The following is a 17919-nucleotide window of genomic DNA, read 5'->3' on the forward strand; positions in this document are numbered from 1 at the left end:
GCAAGATCAGCAAATTCAGTAAAGAGTCTAGTAATATTGCTCTCATTCAAAGACGCTAACTTTAACGACAACAATTTTTCACGTCTTTACAAAGTCACGCTCTTCACCATCTACTTGACTTTCAACTGTTCATCTAAAAAGTTTTGCATTGGATTCATAAAACATTGCATTGCAAATAAAGGAAAAAGTTAAATTGATTAACACTTTATGACTATCGAGTTTTGCTATCGAGTAAATGATTCAAAAGTTGAGGCCATTGCATAAATATTAGACCAAAAAGCAAAGCAGCTAATGATAGAGTCATTAGCAAACTTGAGTCAAATTTGATTTAAAAAGTGCGTTGAGGTTAGTCTGAATGCATTAAAGTCTCTTTATGCTTTTTAATGACGCTGACCATTAACTAATGACAATAATAACAATATCATCAACATAAACATAAACATATCTTTCTCTCTTCACCATTATCAACCCTCTTTAAATCTCATCGCTTTCCATTATCATCTTCAGATGCACACCCTTAACTTAACACTCCTCCTTCCTATTATTAACATGACAATCATTTCAATCCCAATATTCCATTGGATTCCTAGATCGAGCTTTGCAGTTTTCCAGTTTACTGTTTACTTTTCCCTCTTTTCTCTCTCTTTCTTTTTCCATGATAATATTTGATTATCCATTTCAAAAAAAACCTTTAACACTGCTTATTACCATCAGACCATTATCATTGCCATTATAACTATCTTTATCATCATCATCATTAATGATTATTTCATCAAGTAGGCGTTTGCCCAAAAAAGATTTGAGGTCATTTTTATTTCATTCCTTATTTATTATCATTACTGTTTTTGTTCGGACTCTTTTTTTATATCCATTATTATTACGGATTTCCGATAGCAAATTGTGTTCATCTCGAGACTTTACTATTATACTTTTGTTATTGCATTCATACTTGTTCAAAAATGTTCATTTCAAAAGCAAAACTAATATCAGTTTGAAATTGATTGAGAAAACTTTGCAGTACATTTTGTACTTTTTTTTACTTCTTCTCCTTTTGTTTCCATTCTTAGCTATTTTCAATTGTGATTTTCATTCTTCTGTCCGATGCCGTCATTAATCACTTGCACTTGAAAAATATGAGTCAACAGGATCAAGAAAGGCGGAGATTCAAAATGAATCTTTACCTGGTTATTGTTGTGTCTAAAGACCTCTCAAGTGGTCATCGTCTCAATACGATTGACCACCATTGAGTTTAGAGTAAAGATACACTTTCCTTTTGCTGTCCATTTGAGCATTAATAATAGTTATTTTGGTTTATTTACTGGTCAACACTATAACCAAACACGAAAAAAAGTTTCATCTTTGTCTATTCATGACTTCACTTATTAATTTTCACAGTAAATAGTTTTTCATCCACTTTCGATTAAGTAACTGTCAACTTGATATTAATTGAGAGCTAAACAAAAGTTGCAATCAAGATTTGCGTTTCTAATTGTAATGTTACTTGAGTAGCAACAATTTTGAACACAAATTTCCTCTTCGCTAATAATCATTGTAAATTGATTGAGATTTTTTTCTTTGCCAATTCAAACTACAGTTTCAGGTTTGGAAATCATGGGAAGGATCAATCAAAGGAAATTTTTCCGTTAATGAACATTTCCAAATTTTCCTAATATTGCATTTTTTCACTAAAAAGTTACATGATTGTGATGCCAAAGAAAAAACAATTAACTCATTTAGCAATTTGCAATTAAGTCATTACGGTATTTACAGGTCATTTTGCCCAACAGTTTGTCACGAAAAGTTGATATTGATTTTCATTCTCAACTTACTTTATCAAGAGTTGCCTTGCTCTTTCATAGATGGCAGTCAGGGAATCGCAATGAGACGAGTTAATTTGGGCAACAATTTGATAACAATCTCGGCATTATTGAAACTATACTTTACCTTTACTTGTGAAGACTTGTTAATGACTATTTAATTAGATTTTTCATTTACATAATTTATAAGCCTTCAGTGTACCTTCAGTAAAAAAACTAGGTAAAAAAGCATCAAAGCAAAGTTATAGACTGAAAAGGCAAAAAATGATTTCATGCAAAAGTGAATAAAAAGAGGAAAAAAAATTGCTTCAAAATTTCCATTGAATCACATTCAACCAGTTCAATTCCCATTTCTAATCAATCAAGAGTAAAAAAATCTCAAACAATATCTCGACAGAAAAAGGAAAAAAAAGTTCATGATAAACTCGGCAAAATTCACTTTCATACAAATTGACCAACTTTAATCGAAAAACTTTTACTGGACACTTTTACAGTCTTTGGAAACACGCAATTTTACCTTTTTCACGAAGGTAAACATCCAGGTAAAGATGAATGTAGAAATGATTATTTTCAAAGTGATGCGGGTTATAAATAGGTTAATAAGGTGTGCGTGCGCTTGACTTGGCTTTGCTGTAATTACGATAATTAGTGTTGATCGTTTAACTTTATGTTGTTTTGTTTCTCAAAAGGTGTTGCTAAAGATCAACCTTTTGTTTATCATTTATTGACATTTCAAAAGGTTGATATCGATAACGAGTAAAAAAAGGCAGAAAAAAGTCTAAACGGAAAACGGAAAATTGTTGAAACGTTAAACTGAATGAGGGTCTTTAACAATCTCTTTTACTCTTTACATTCATTATGGTAATAATTAGTTGAAATGACAATGGAATCTATTTAACTAACTGTGAATTGAATTAACGTGATCATTATAATTATATTGGTAATACAATAACTGAATAATACAACAAATTACAAAGTACCAATTAACTATCCATTAGCATTGTCACTCCATTATTACCAACTGGAAAACTGGCCAATTTTACAATAATCAATGCAATTCAAATTGCTATTGAAAATGGTCAACAACTTTTTTCTGTGGCTTATGAAGACAAAAAATTTTCCCATTTCAAAACCGAAATGCTTCTTAAACGTTTTTCAATCAGAAATGAATATTATCAAGAAAATCACGAACCTCAAAGTTGCATTTCGATACAATTTTGATTCGCTTCTTTGCTCGACCTTTTCAATCAATTATTCAACTTGTAGTTTGAATGTCTGATACTTGGTGAGAAATTCATTTTTTATACATTTTCATACTTTTGACTATGTTGGTATGACTTGGTTGCTGGTTTTTGTCTGGGAACAGTTTAAAGCTCATCAATATGTAAAGTTAATCGGTTCAAGTTGAAGTTGCAAAACTCTGCAATTATCACTGGAAGAGTAACAAACAGTAATAAACAGATTGAAAGTTGAATAAACAATCACAACATGAATAACATTAGATAAACTTGGAAAGTGAAAAGTAGACTTTCTCAGCCTCACCTTTACTCGTCTTTAGACTGGTATTTGATTGGTTAAGGCTACTACTTCTAGTTGAGGTAAGGGAACACGCGTAGGCATTGCGGGTTGATCAGAATGATTATGAGGGTAATGGGAAAGACATCACGAGAAGCTCTTAAATTATTATTATCTTTGTAAACGAATAATCATTATTATGAAAAAAATAGCAGAAATGTAGAGTAAAGATGATGAACAAGGGAAGAAAAAAATGGAAACTCCAATTTGTAGCAACAATGAAAAGAGAAAAGCAAATGAAATATATGCTCCAGGCCAATGTGAATAATGTTCATATCATACAAGATAAACTAAAATAATGTTGAGTTATCTTATTACAAAATTTTATGTTACCAAAAAAGAAGAAGAAGGAAGAGAAAAATGAAACGTTTCATTTTCACATTGTATTCCACCTTTTCGAGTCCCTTTCAAGTTGCATCAGTACATGAGTAACCAAAGGAAAGAAAACATGAAAAAATGAATAAATTACGATGCACAACATTGAACAAACATTCCGTGCCAAGATGCAACTTTTGTTGAATCAAACTCTGGCCGCTTCAATTTGACAATCGACCTTTCAACAATAATTTTGGTATCGCTCGAGGCTTGTTTTCACGGAAATTTTACCTTTTCTTTCTTTTCAACCTTTTTGAACCTTACCTTACTTGGCAACTTTTTCAACAAAAGTCTAATTTTGTAAGGATCTCAGTTAGCATCACTATTGAGTAAAAAAGTGATTTTAGCCAAAATCTCTTGAAGCCAAAGCCTGACTATGATGAAAGTTGTCACCTAAGTTTGATTCATTCTGTAGTTCATTACAATCACTTAGCTTTGAATTTTTGAAACATTTGATTCCAATCAATCCAATGCATTGTGTTGATGAAAATAAAGAACCTTGCTTTTGTAAAGAAAAGCGGCGAGTTTTGCAGTTCAATAAAGGCTAAGCTTTGACATTTATACTTGGATTGTTCCTGTAAAGTTGGAGCAAAACCTTTTGAATATAACAAGTGTAATGTAAGACTAGAATCGAGAAAAAAGTTTCAATTTTTTTAATTTGGTTGAGCAGTTTTCAACGTATTCAATGTGAAGCAAAAAGTTACAAGAAACTTTAGATTTTTTATCAGCTTAAAAATTGCATTTATTAATAATATTGGATTGGTTACTTCCTGATGACGGTAAATCCATCATTTCATTTGAAATGAAACATTATTCTTGTGGTTTCCATTGAAAGGTTGAAAAACCAAAGAATAGAATCAATGAAAATAGAGAGACAATTGTAGACCAAAAATTGAGCCAAGATCAAGTCTGAAGAGCAAATGAAAAGATGAATGTTGATTCAATTGAAAAACTCAACAATAACCCAAATAACATTTATCAAGCAGTGAGAGAGAAAGAAAAAGCAAGTTCAAGTATTAGATAATATTTGAAAAGCAAAACAAAACTGAACAAGAATTTGTTTTTTCTTGTTATTAAATATTAATGTTTCATTATTGTAACTCATAATACTATTACAAATTTGATCACTTTTTTATTCTTGCAATTCTATTCAATCATCTAATCTTAGATTACAATTAGCTTACATACCTGGACCTAAATAAGTTTCTGTTATTCATCAACGATTTTTTGTGTTTCCATCTCATCCTTAACCTTCTTATCCTCTTTACTTCATCTTTTGCCATTTGCTTTTTCCCTTATTATTCCAGTCTTTCAATCGACTCCCACCGCTCTCAATGATTTAAACAGTTGAATGATTGATAAAAGTGATAATAGTGACAATGATAATAATGATGATCCATTTGGTAGCCACTTGAGGAGTCAATGTTAATCTTTTAGGTGTACCTTTTTTTCTCGTTGACCTTTTCTTTTTCTGGCTTTCAATAACATTTCTTCTTCTTCTTCTTTTCTTGGGAAACTATGAAAAGACCAACAATCATGATAGTGATTATCATCTCAAGGATGAGATGGGACATAAGGAGCATGTAGTTTGTGGCCATTGAGCGAGTTGACCTAAGGCACAAAGGTATTGTCCATTAAAGGTACAGAGGGTGAAGCCCTTGAGGAATAAGTGCAAAATGTAACTGAGAGTGAAAAAAAGAAGCTTTACATTGGTCGCAATAAGTGGAAAGAATCGAGTGGAAAAGAGAAGAAACTTTATTCAAATGTTTCAATTCAAATGTAAAATCAAACTTGTACACTTGAGCCATTTCAAATGAATCTCCAGACTTTCTTTGTTGAGGCAAGAAAAACAACATTTACTGCCATTTGGATACTTTGGTCAAGTTGAATAGGTTGCATTTGTTGGCAACTTAAAGAGGAAGAAGAAGACTGTAAAAGTGATTATTCATTTGTATACAAGCATTGTAACTTGAAATGCAATTGAATAACGTTAATTTGTTGGTTTGCCGAGAAAAAAACTCATTCAAGTGTAAATTAAATGAAACATTTTCTCTTCTTAATTCACTTTTGATACTTTGATTTTCTTTGTACCTCAATTGGACAGTTTACTTTAACAGCTTTTGGTGAAAAGAAATTTTAGAATTGAAATTGGTTGATAATTGGTGTTAAATAAAGCAACATTTTGTTTTCATTTGCATTCAAAGGTGCAGTTGTTGGTAAACATCTAGCCAATGAAACCAAGTTTCAACTTTTCTTTCAATTTTCATTTGGGAAACTTTTTTGTCGTTTCCATCGATTCTTGTATTTAAGAGTTTTTTCGGAAAAGTTCTTGATTTTGGAATTTTTTTCTTTTCGATTTTGTTTTACAATGATTAAAGTATAAGTTGGTAAAGAGCTGGTAATTGATCAACCTGTTTAGTTTCACTCATCACTAATGGCCATAAAGATTGTTGGATGAAATATGAAGCCTCAAGTGATTCATATAATGGACTTGATAACAATGATTGCTGTGTTCATCACCTATTAAATTGAGATAATAATAGTAAAGAAATAAAAGAATCGTCAGTTTAAAGTTGCGTGTTTACGAATCACGATTACAATGATTTTCTCGTTGTTTATCTGTTTCAATTGTTGGTGTAATGCAACACGTTTGTTTGGCTCATTTTACTCAAAGGTTTAACCTGAATCACCTGAAGAAGAAGAAGAAGAAGGAAAAAGCTTAATCTCAAAGAGTAGACTCATCTCACGAAACACACAAAGTGACAATTAAATGAACACACAGGGAGAGAAAAGGAAAAAAAGAATTAAACTATTGAGATAATTTGAACAAACATTTACATCATTTAAGCAATGAATGCAATCAAAAATACTAATCATTGGAAAAAAAGAATCGAAAAATTCAATTCATTTCCGTAGCAAAATTGTTAACTTAATGAAACCGGAAAAAAAGGTAAAATGAAAAATGAAGTTTAAGTTGAAACATTTTTCTTTTACTAAAGGCAAATAAAAAACGGAAAGGATTGCATTCATTGGCTTTTACCTGTCATTGAGCTTGCATTTTGTTGAATGATTGCTCTGAAATGAGATGGAATGAAAGAAAAAGGTAAACATTAAATGCATTGGAAAAGGTGGAAAAAGGAAAAAAAATAAAAATAAAAATGTTTAGATAAACGTGTTTTTCAACTTTTGCTGTGTGATTCAATTTGATTCATTTCCATCAGTAACCTAAAACGCCTTGAACAAGGGTGGATATTTAAAGCCCATTTTGCCCCATCTTGAGCACTTGATATATATATGTATTTATTTATACAATTGCAAGTTTGGTTCCTTGTTACGTTTACCAAGTTTCGTGAGTTTCATTTAATACCATTTACCTGGGCTGTTCACCAGATTTCTGCCCTTTTCTTGCTCTCATTGCTTCTGAGTCTGTAAATAGAAAGACAAGGTAAACAGAACCTCTTGAATCTCTTTTTTTGACTTGAAAAAAAACACGCTGATGGACCCATTTAATTAAAGCTACATTTTTATCTTTTTTCACATTTTGTTAACTTGTTTATTGCTCAAACAATGTTCAACCTTTTTGTTGTTGTTGTCTTGCTTTACCTTTGCTTTTGCACTTTAATGGAAAAAAAAGGTAAGAGAGAAAAGAGAATTAAATAATTGTTTCTTTTCTCATTTTCAATTCTGCTATTTCCGGTGTTGAGGATAAATTGATGTTGCTCTTTTCTCTGGTTCACTCTCTTGTGTGAGAATCTATAAATTATAAATGATAATGCTATTAATTGCAATTTTAAAGCGTAATTTGGCAAAAAAAGCAATCATCAAAATCTAATTGTACCCATTCAATGTAACCTATTATTAGTGCTATTTGTTTCTATTAGTTTCAATGCAATATTACATAACATAAAGTTTTAAATTAATGTTAATTCACTTTCAATCATTACTCATTTTGAATTTCATCGACTCAATATTAGTGAAAGCGACTTGGAGATTTTATAAAAACCTTTTTATCATTACAAGTCGATGTTTAAAATCAGTAGCAAACCTTGAATTCAAATCGATCGAGAGTCTGGAAAATTTCAACACATGGAAACTCAATGATCTTAAATGATTTTCCAAGATGATCGGAACTAGCGATTGAAAATATTAAGTTTTTTTGCAAAAAATCGAAATTCGGAATTGCAATGTTTTTCCAAAATCGAACGAAAAAAATGAAAAGTAAAAAAGTAGAGTTCACTTTTGAGTAACGTTTTCTTGGCTTTGTCTCGTTGGCGGTCAGATCTGTAGGTGGCTATTGCCTGGAAAACAAAAGGTGAGAACAGCATGATGAATGTTTTTTTCTCTCTTTTCTTATTCTTTTTTTTTACTGTTTCTGTGTTTGTTTGACTAGTTATTATGTCAGCAAGGAGAGGAAAGAAACTCATGGATGAATGAAAATTCTTCAGAGTGAATCTTCAGTTTGTGGTTTTCTCTCTGTGGGTTACATGGGAAACAAAACTAAAGCTAAAAGTGTTTATGAAAGAAGAAAAAAAATAAACATAATACAGTGATTTTAAAAAGAAAACGAATGTACCTCAAAAAGTAGGAAATTTTTCTTAAAAACAATGAAATGGGGATCAACAGATTAGCTCTTTGCTAATCCTTGTCTTACCTTGGGTGAAATGTTTCTTATTTACTTTGAAATGTTCGTTATTTTGGGTGAAATTTTTGGTATATTTAGGGAAGAATAACCAAAGAAAAATTAGTTAGTATTTTGACTTGAACTAGTGTCCATCATGATTAGTGAAACAGTGAAAAAATTGATTATTGAGGCCGATAGAAAAGGCAAATTTCATAAAGATATTGCTCAGTCTTTTGGTGTGAATGTAAACACAGTGCGAACAATAATTCATCGCTTCAAAAAGTTCGGAGCTATTCAGCGACCTCATGGTCATCGACCTAAAAAATTACCTCAATCGGTTGTCGATGAATTACGTTCATGGTACGATGAAGATTGTACACTGACCCTTGATGGAGCCAAGGATAAAATTATGGAAAAGTTTGGTATCGAGGTTTGTAATGCTACTGTTTATAACTATTTGAAAGGTATTAACTTCAGCATCAAAAAGATAACTGTGGTACCAGAAAGAAGGAATTGCCCTGATGTCATTGCAGCTAGAAAACTTTATGCTGTTGAATTTTTACGTGTTGATCAGGACCGAGAAAAGGTTATCTTTGTTGATGAAACAGGTATCCAAGTCCATGCTAGATTAAGTAGAGGTTGGGCAGAGAAAGGTAAACGCGCTCGATTGACTGTCAAAGCTGTACGAGGAAAAAATTACTCAATTTGTGCTGCAATTGCTTATCGGTCATTGTTTTTTTACGAAGCCAAAGAAAAAGGTTATAACACCGATACTTTTGTTGAATTCATCGGGCAATTGATTACTCATTTAAATAATGAAAATATTTCTGGCGCTACTATAATCATGGACAATGTTAGATTCCACCATGCTCAGGATGTCCGAGCTATAATTGATAACGCTGGTCATAATTTGCTATTTCTTCCAGCTTATTCACCTTTCTTGAACCCTATCGAAGAAATGTTTAATCAATTAAAACACTATGTTAAGTTGTATAAGCCAAAGACACCAGAAGAGGTATTTACTGGTGTTGAGCTAGCATCTCAAGTTATTTCCGAAGATAATTGTAAAAATTATTATTCACATATGCTCTCATATTTACCAAAGTGTTTGAATGAAGAAATCATTTTGAACTAATTTTGAACATACATGAACATTTCACCAAAAATAAAGAACATTTCAAAGTAAATAAGAAACATTTCACCCAAGGTAAGACAAGGATTAGCAAAGAGCTAATCTGTTGATCCCCATTTCATTGTTTTTAAGAAAAATTTCCTACTTTTTGAGGTACATTCGTTTTCTTTTTAAAATCACTGTACAGTCTAAGGTAATGCAAGGTGAAAAGGAAGAAAAAAAGAGAAGAAAACTCACCACAAAGAATAAGCCATCTAAGCATTAAAATTAGCATCCAAAGTTTTCTTGCTCCTATCAACATCATCTCATCCTTGTATCTGCTATTTTTTTCACCAAATCTTTCATTTTCTCTCTTCTGTTTATTTCAATTTAACACATGAAAAAGCACGAGAGGAAAAAAAAGGTAACTCAAAGAGAAGAGGAAAAAATTGGCAAATTGAATAGGACCAGCTATTCGGACTACTAGTCATATAACTTGTAATAATAGAGCAATAATATCATTACGTTTGCACACTTTTACTCGCATGACAATGGTGAAAGGTGATGATAACATTAAAATTAAATTAAGTGAGAAAAGTCATTAAATTTGATTTCCAGTCAATTTTTTCTTCTCCGTCCATGAAGTTGACTGAAAACTGGTGAAGCTTCAAATCATTGAAACTTATTGATTTAGATTGACTATCAATAGTTGAATGAAAAAAGTTCAAGTCAAGATCGATTTAAAGGCGACTTTTCATTGAAAAAACTTTTCCAATCAAATGTTGCTTTGTTTTCCTTTTCATTATTTTTCATGATTCTTGATCATCAATATCATCATTTATTACGTGAATTTACTGATTGATTTTGTTCAACTTTTGTAACAATGATAATGATGGATCCGATTAGAGTTGAGGAAAAGGTAAAGATGAAGAAGGTATAAAAAGACGAATTCGATCGTATAAAGGTTAACAGAGAAGTGGATGAATTGCTGTTTCTTCATTTTCCACTCTTTTTTATCTTCTTTTTGCTTCTTCCTTTTCTTCCCTGAATGACCATTGGTCTTGTTGATTGGCTTGATGAAATGGAATCAAGAATGTTGAGGGAAGAAATTTTTAAACGACAATGAAAATAGAAGAAGAAGAAAAGAAAAGGAGGAAATTTTTTTTTTCATCATCTTTCATTGCATTCTATTTGTAACAATAATGAGAAGAGATGAAGAGGAACAATAAACAATCGAAAAGTGTATTATACCTTTTCTCTCCTTTTTCCAATTCTCTGTTCATTATCATCATGGCAACTTGGATTTTTAGGTAAACTTTTGATTTTCAAGAAAAGATAATAATGTTTATTATAAAAGTTGCAATCACTTTTCAATCAATATTTTCCATTCAAGTGTTGCTCAAGAGTTATCAACCATTATTTCACTCGATTACTCTTCATTATATTAACAAGAATTATCGACAAGACTCGAACTTGAGCAAACTGTTGATGGACAATCAATCCATTCAATCTTCATTCATCAACATTCAATTATTGCTATTTATATCGACAATTAATCATGGACGTTTCCATGTAATTTTTTCTTTTCGCAAAAAAGCAAATTCTTTTTTCTGTTTTGCTCAATTTGTTGCATTCAGATGATTTCATTTGTTGACTCTGTTGGGTTAATAAGGAAAAGATTTTTATTCTGTTGAAGATCGTGTTCATGGAAAATTGGTTCACCGAGAAGAGGAGAAAAAAAGGGTTTCAATGTTCGCATGATATTATAAGTTGATCAAGTTGAAACAATGGGAATAAACTGATGAATTTGAGAGAAAAGAAAAAGATAAGAGAATGAAAAAGAAGAAAGAAATTGATGATGATGAAGATTCAATTATCAACAGAGTTGAAGATGAAAAGGCTCATAAGGTATTGATATATTGCGTGAGAATCTTAAGAACACTTGATATAATAATATGATCATGGTTCAAGATTACTTCATCTTTTTATTTCTTTTTCTTGTTAACCAATTTCAAGTTACAATGAATATCATGGTTAAAGGGATGCTGAAGATGAGGTGGTTCAAGATGATAAGAGAAGGAAAGAGAACAAAAAAGACTAAAAGTTAAGATGAAAATGAAGGGAAAACTGTTAATCATCAAGATTAAAATAGGTAAGAATATCATCTTGATATGAAAAGTATTTTTATTCATAAAATGATGCATGCCAATGATGTGATGGAAACAAAGAGAAGAAGAAAAAACTGAACAGAAGGATTGACTCAGATTTCATGAGGATTATTTGACTAAATTAGCTTTTTAAAAGGTAATCTCATTAGTCGAATTTCTTTTCTCTTTTTCTTTCTTTTACCTCTTTTTTGTGCTTCCAATTTTGTAAGATGAATAAACTCGAGCAACTTGACTCGAGTCTATTGAGTGATCCAAATTGTCACCAGTCACAAGTCAATGTTGCCCTTGATGGGACGCTAATGAAAAGTAACGTCAAAATTTAAACAATGAAAACAAATAAGTTTTTTTTCGATGAATGATGAAGATGATGAGGTCCATGATGAGGAAAAGTTTATATTGGATGATTAGCTTGATGAGGGAAAACTGATGATATTAGTGTTTAGGAAAATATCATGTGAACAGGATTAGAGTGAGAGAGCGAGTCAAGAGTCAAACGGATTTACAGCTTTTTTAGGTTAATAAACCTACTAAAGTTTAGACTGTCAATGAAATTGAATCTTTCATCTCTTCCTCTCATTTCATTGACAATGTGTGTTCAGATTTTTGCTCTTTGTTTTGCCCTTTTTTCCTCTTCTTTCTTATTTACTCTTGTCATCATCATCTTGCTCTTGTCACTTGATGATGAGGATGATGAAGGCTTTTCCCTTTAATATCCACATTATTTTGCTTCTTAGTTTTCCTCTTCTTGAACCAGAGAGAGAGACTCACGCGTTTAGGATTAGAGCTTCAAGCTTAGCTTACCCATGATTATTTAAACAGGCAACATTTTCTTGTTTCTTGACTAACAAGGGATCGGCATGAAGTGGTAATCGAGTTTCCTAATGAAATATATATTTTTAGATAGCCCATCAGAAGTACATAAAAAGTGAAACGTAGTAAGTGCCCGTTTTTTGATTAACGAAAGTTATTGGCACTTTTATGGCGAGCCCAAGCATATCTCTATGCATTATTCTGAAATTTTTTGATGCAAACAAAAATTGAGACAATTTTACGAAAATTTGAAAAATGAACATTAGGCAATTATTTCAATCAATCAGTGAGTCTAGGAGGCCAATCATGGCAATTACTGATCATAAACATGAGATTTTTTCATTAAATGTTCATTTTTCAAATTTTCGTAAAATTGTCTCAATTTTTGTTTGCATCAAAAAATTTCAGAATAATGCATAGAGATATGCTTGGGCTCGCCATAAAAGTGCCAATAACTTTCGTTAATCAAAAAACGGGCACTTACTACGTTTCACTTTTTATGTACTTCTGATGGGCTATCTAAAAATATATATTTCATTAGGAAACTCGATTACCACTTCATGCCGACCCCTTGTAAGTCTTGTTTTTTCATGTTAAAATTAGGCACAAATGACCTGCAAAGTAAAACACTGCAAAAATGTGTAGAAACTGAGAATGAAAATAAGATTGATCAGGAAAGATTAACTTTCAACTTTTCTTTACATAATGTTTTTCCAACGTCATGGCATGTTGATTGACTTTGCCCTGGAAATTGAATCAATTTTTTTACTTCAATAATGTGATTCAAAGCTTTTTTGCCTTCTTGAATATTGAAAAGTTGTACCTTTTTCTTGCTTTTCACTTTAATTTGTATGCATTTACATTATCAACTTATAGCTTATAGCTTATTGGTTGATTGCGATGCTACTTAAAACGATAGCAAACTTTTTGCATTAGTTTCTTTCTAGTGTCGTTTGAACTTCGTTAATGCTGGTTGGTATCAATATTTTTTATTGTAGTCATTCACTTACAGGAATAGCATAATCAGATGACATTTGCAAAGAACCATCACCATACACAGATTGTCTTTCATCGTTTAGTTGCTTAGTCCAACTGAAAGTGTTACGATTGTAGATTTCAGACACATCGCTCTTAACAGAAAAAATTTTGAGATACGCAATTGCAACAACAATTCCAGAAATTAGTCCAGTGGTAACGAAAACTAAGATTATTCCGAAAATTTGCCCAGGGTGTGTAACTTTAGAGATAACCTCAGTATTTCGTTGCTCGTTCTCACTCTGTTTAATCCTTCCGTAGTTTTGGCAAGTATCAGAGTGAATCAGCTTCTCATCAGCATCATGTATTGAATGTTTTGATAAATGACATAGACTTGGTATTTTACCATGTGCTGGGCAAAAATTGAAAGATTGACAAACATCTTCATTATCGTTCCAATTATAACAGAGAGAGGCGCATTGGTCAGCATCGAGGTTAACTTCAGTGTGAAACACCTCTTTGACGATCGATTTTCCAGTTAATTCAAACCGGTCCAATACTTTTGCTGTGATACAAATACAGTAAAAATTTAGTTTATTTATACTGGTTTATACTAATGAAAGTGATTCACTTTACTTACGAATATAAATATCGCAACTTTCACTATAAACGCTTGTTTCATCCGTATAATAACCTGCTAAACTACATGAACCAGAACAAAATTGGAATGATTTACATGACTCGGAATTGGAACAAATAGAAGCACATTTTTCAAGAGAACTCTCGAATGGTACAGACTCATCAATATCGTTAAATCTTTTGAACGAAATTTTCTTATATTTCGTTAGATTAGCAATTAAATAAGTTTTACAAGATGCATCATTCACCATTTTACCATTTGAATTTGTCGATACAAAGCATTCAACTCTATCAGCATAAGTGCAAAATGAAAATGATTGACAATTATTCTCAGCTGACTGAACACATTTCCGATGGCAAGAATTTAAGTCAATAGTGCCATCGACTTGAATTGTATTGAGTTTATCTTCAATTAGTTTTGTGTTTTGAATCATCGTTTCATATAATGAATCGTATACATCGTCATTGACTTTGGTTACATCTGTTACTTGGTATGGAGTCAATTTGAACTGTTTCGGTGAATTCAATGAGATTTCAATGTGAGTGAGTTTCTCATGAATATTTTTCAAAGGTAATTCTCGGCTATAACGATAAACATTCTTCAATGGTGTCATGAAAACGGAACAAGGAATTCCATTATCCTTATCTTCAATGAGTTGCACTTCATCACCATCGATTCTTTGACACACATTACCATTCTCAGTCTTACAAAATGCAATGGCTCTGTAAACGAAACTAAAAGTTAGAAAACGGAGAATGGTAATTTTGTTGCATGACTCACGTAAATGGCTCATATTTATATGAATTCGTCCTCAAACAAGCTTCTTCATCGCCATCAATTATAACTCTTGATGAAGTTGTTAATGTTTTCTCAGCTAATTTCATGTTTTGCATCTTGAATGCATCTATCGAACAAAACAAAATATCAGCAAATTACATAGATTTCGTTCAGATCTTTTCGTTACTTTTTATTGTTGGAATGTCCGAAATCGTAACATAAATAATTATCTCCTTAGAACTAATTATTGGTTCAATGTTTGCGATTCTTGATACTGAAATTGTTCCAGTGTTTACGAGTGCTTCTTTAACTTTATCTTGGATTTGATAATAATATTGGTTGATGTTATCACAAGGAGTATCTAAAATATTGAACAAAAATTGTATGAATAGCCAAAAAATGCATAGAGGGGATTATTTGCCCATCTGAATTTGATTTTATACTCCAACTTGGTCTCGTACTTACCTTCGCAAGTGAAGAAGAATGCTATTGTTTTTTTGGCTTTTGGATCGGAATAACAATCTTTAACTGTAAACTTTTCCATGCTATCTGACGAACTCATCTCATAACCAAAATTGAAGTAACTTTTTGTAAGGCCAGCAATCATTTTTTTCTGAAACATTTGAAAAGACGGTCAGCGAAAGGAATAAATTTAGGTAACCCAAGATTCAAACGAGCTATTCCATTTTACAATCTAACTGAGCAATTTGAGCTTCTCATTGAACTTAAATGTTTTCATCGCATTTCATATCCAAGTTATCAATTCAGTCTATGAAACTTTCTGGGCCATTCAACTTTATACTAAATTTGTATATATATTTGTAGTATTATCCTATTTCAAATCAACCTGAAACTGTTATGCATTTGCTAAAGCGATTACAGTGATTTGAGAACTGAGTTAAGTTTGGTAACCAAACCCAGAATATTATGACGCTAGCCGTTTATTTCATAACTCTCTTGAATTAGCTCTTTTAACTTGAGCCTTAGTGCTTCGTTTCATTCTTACATCTTTGTCATATGCTTTCGATATTGTACCAACAAGTGTATAACCAGTTTGTCCATTCTATTCAAATCAGAATATTTCAATTATACATCAGTATAATACTTATGTTTTTTCAACAGATTTTGCTTGACTTACTGTTGCTTTACTGAAATACTGAGTTGTAACGACGTTTGGATAAGTTTTACCACCAAACTCTGCGTCTTTATTGAGTATTTCCCATGCATGTACTCCGATCTCTTCTCGATCCTCCTGAAATTATTTATTAACATATTATTTTCAAATGGTTGAAGCGCAAAATAAGAGTTATCAATGGTATTTTTTCTCACAAAGAGTACTGGTCCCAAGTAACGATAATTCAAATCAAAGTTGAGCAATCGATTCAAATCAAGTTTATAGTTGCCATAACTCAATGATGAATCTTCAACTATACCAGGCGCTGATAAACTCATTGGAGAAACTGAACAATTTCCTGTCTCTGTGAATTCGTATACAAGTCCTAATTGATAATCATAAATGCTTTCAGTTGTCATGATTTCATTATCCTTTCCATAAGTTGAACTTTTGATTCTCAAGATTTGATTCTTTTCATCAGCATAAACCTGTGAAAAATCAATTGCGTTATTCATCGATTTAACTCCATAATACTGCTTACTTCTTCCTTTTTCGTTGGTCCTGCATTCAAAATTTTGGTTCTGGCAAAAAAGTGTATTGCTTGTTGAGTTAATTTTGGAAAAGATACTCTGGCTTTGGTTGAAGAGTCACTAAAGTATTTATCACAAACTATTCCAGGCTCAGGCTAAATTAATGTTTAAGTTTGAAGAGAAAAGGTTATTTAGTCAATAAATGAATAACTCAGTTGTGTAATTTTATTACTCACCGTAACAATAGTACCAAAATTTTGTTCAACTCGAGATATGATATACAAATCGTACCAAAATCTACCTTCTGTTAGAACTTCCGATTTGGGGTCATAACCAGTAAAGAAAGCCCTTGTTGGTCTTTTCAATCCCTCGAGACTATTGCCTCTGTAGTAGAACCAAACATTGAGATGTAGATCAAGATCCACGCGCGCAGTATGCTGTTTACCGCCCCTAATAACAACATCTTCACGTGATTTCTGAAATTGTATTTAGTCGTTTAATCAATGCATTTTTCCAGTGAAACAAATTAATAACTAAATAGGTTAGTAGAAAATTTACCCAGACAGGTGCGAAATTATTTATTCTGAATGTAACTGAAGGTCCAACCAATAACAAATGATTGGCTAGGCTATCGCCTAACGCACTTCTGGCATGATTCCAGCCGTTACCATTTTTGCGATACACATAATAGGTACATGAAGCTCCTAAGAACAATTTAGATGGAAATGTTTATAACAATCGAAATCAATGCTATACATGTACTTGAAATTCTAACACTAACCAACAACAACTAATCGTTCGTATTGATTTTCGCTTGTATAAAATACATCAAATGGCAAGTAGCCGTCAATATTGACTACTATTTTGCCTCTTATTGTTCCATTTGTAGATTGAATGTATTCATCGACATTGATGTCCAATGAGCTATCCTGCAACATAAAATTATGATGAGTTGATGACCGATAGAAGAACGAAATAATAGTAAGAAACGTCTCTTGTACTTACTCTGTCTCTAAGCTTTGCTTTTATCAGCCAGTTACCATCTTCAATATCCAATGGAAGATCAATGGGCATCACTGTAATAGTCATTTGAAACACAAATTTAGCACGAAATTGTCACAGTCGATGTAGTGAGATTTACCTGAATAAACTTGATTGATAATTGTTGTCCAAGTAATTACTAACACTGTTAATAAAAGCATGTTGTTCTAATGATGGTTGAGACTTGTATTGCATGAAACGAAATTGCAAATGTTTTAAATCACAATTTTGGTTAACAGAAAATAAATTGATTATGAAAACGCCCTGAATAAAGCAACACAAAATAAACAACATTATAATTTATATGATGATTATCAAATTTTGATAAAATGTTCTTTTGATATTGATTTTTAATTGACATTGAA

General features: G+C 31.7%; 2 protein-coding genes across 2 annotated transcripts; one reads left to right on the plus strand and one right to left on the minus strand.

Moving 5' to 3' along the window:
• The first annotated feature begins 8542 nt into the window (after positions 1-8542).
• On the plus strand, positions 8543-9523 carry LOC149094695 (uncharacterized). The gene has a single exon (XM_089270411.1). The coding sequence runs from the start codon at positions 8543-8545 to the stop codon at positions 9521-9523; it is 981 nt and encodes a 326-aa protein (XP_089126537.1).
• Positions 9524-13444: 3921 nt separating this feature from the next.
• On the minus strand, positions 13445-17796 carry LOC107359042 (uncharacterized). The gene is made up of 14 exons (XM_015925485.3): positions 17655-17796; positions 17519-17589; positions 17295-17442; positions 17072-17217; positions 16750-16989; positions 16525-16668; positions 16199-16471; positions 16008-16121; positions 15876-15932; positions 15335-15482; positions 15057-15230; positions 14873-14996; positions 14093-14814; positions 13445-14017 (listed from the first exon to the last, which is right to left on the minus strand). The coding sequence occupies exons 1-14, from the start codon at positions 17713-17715 to the stop codon at positions 13476-13478; spliced, it is 2964 nt and encodes a 987-aa protein (XP_015780971.2). The 5' UTR covers positions 17716-17796; the 3' UTR covers positions 13445-13475.
• Positions 17797-17919: the final 123 nt, after the last annotated feature.

This window comes from Tetranychus urticae, chromosome 1, assembly GCF_039701765.1.
Source record: "Tetranychus urticae isolate SD_2017Ah chromosome 1, NJAU_TeUrti_SD_1.0, whole genome shotgun sequence".
Classification (NCBI taxonomy): Eukaryota; Metazoa; Arthropoda; class Arachnida; order Trombidiformes; family Tetranychidae; genus Tetranychus; species Tetranychus urticae.

Bases quoted from the DNA above. Each gene is read 5' to 3' on its own strand.
- LOC149094695 (XM_089270411.1), top strand. From the start codon at position 8,543: ATGATTAGTGAAACAGTGAAAAAATTGATTATTGAGGCCGATAGAAAA.
- LOC107359042 (XM_015925485.3), bottom strand. From the start codon at position 17,715: ATGCTTTTATTAACAGTGTTAGTAATTACTTGGACAACAATTATCAAT. The intron at 16,122-16,198 runs GTGAGAAAAAAT...AAATAATTTCAG, and splicing joins ACTTGGGACCAGTACTCTTT to GAGGATCGAGAAGAGATCGG. The intron at 15,483-15,875 runs GTAAGAATGAAA...CAAATGTTTCAG, and splicing joins CGAAAGCATATGACAAAGAT to AAAAAAATGATTGCTGGCCT.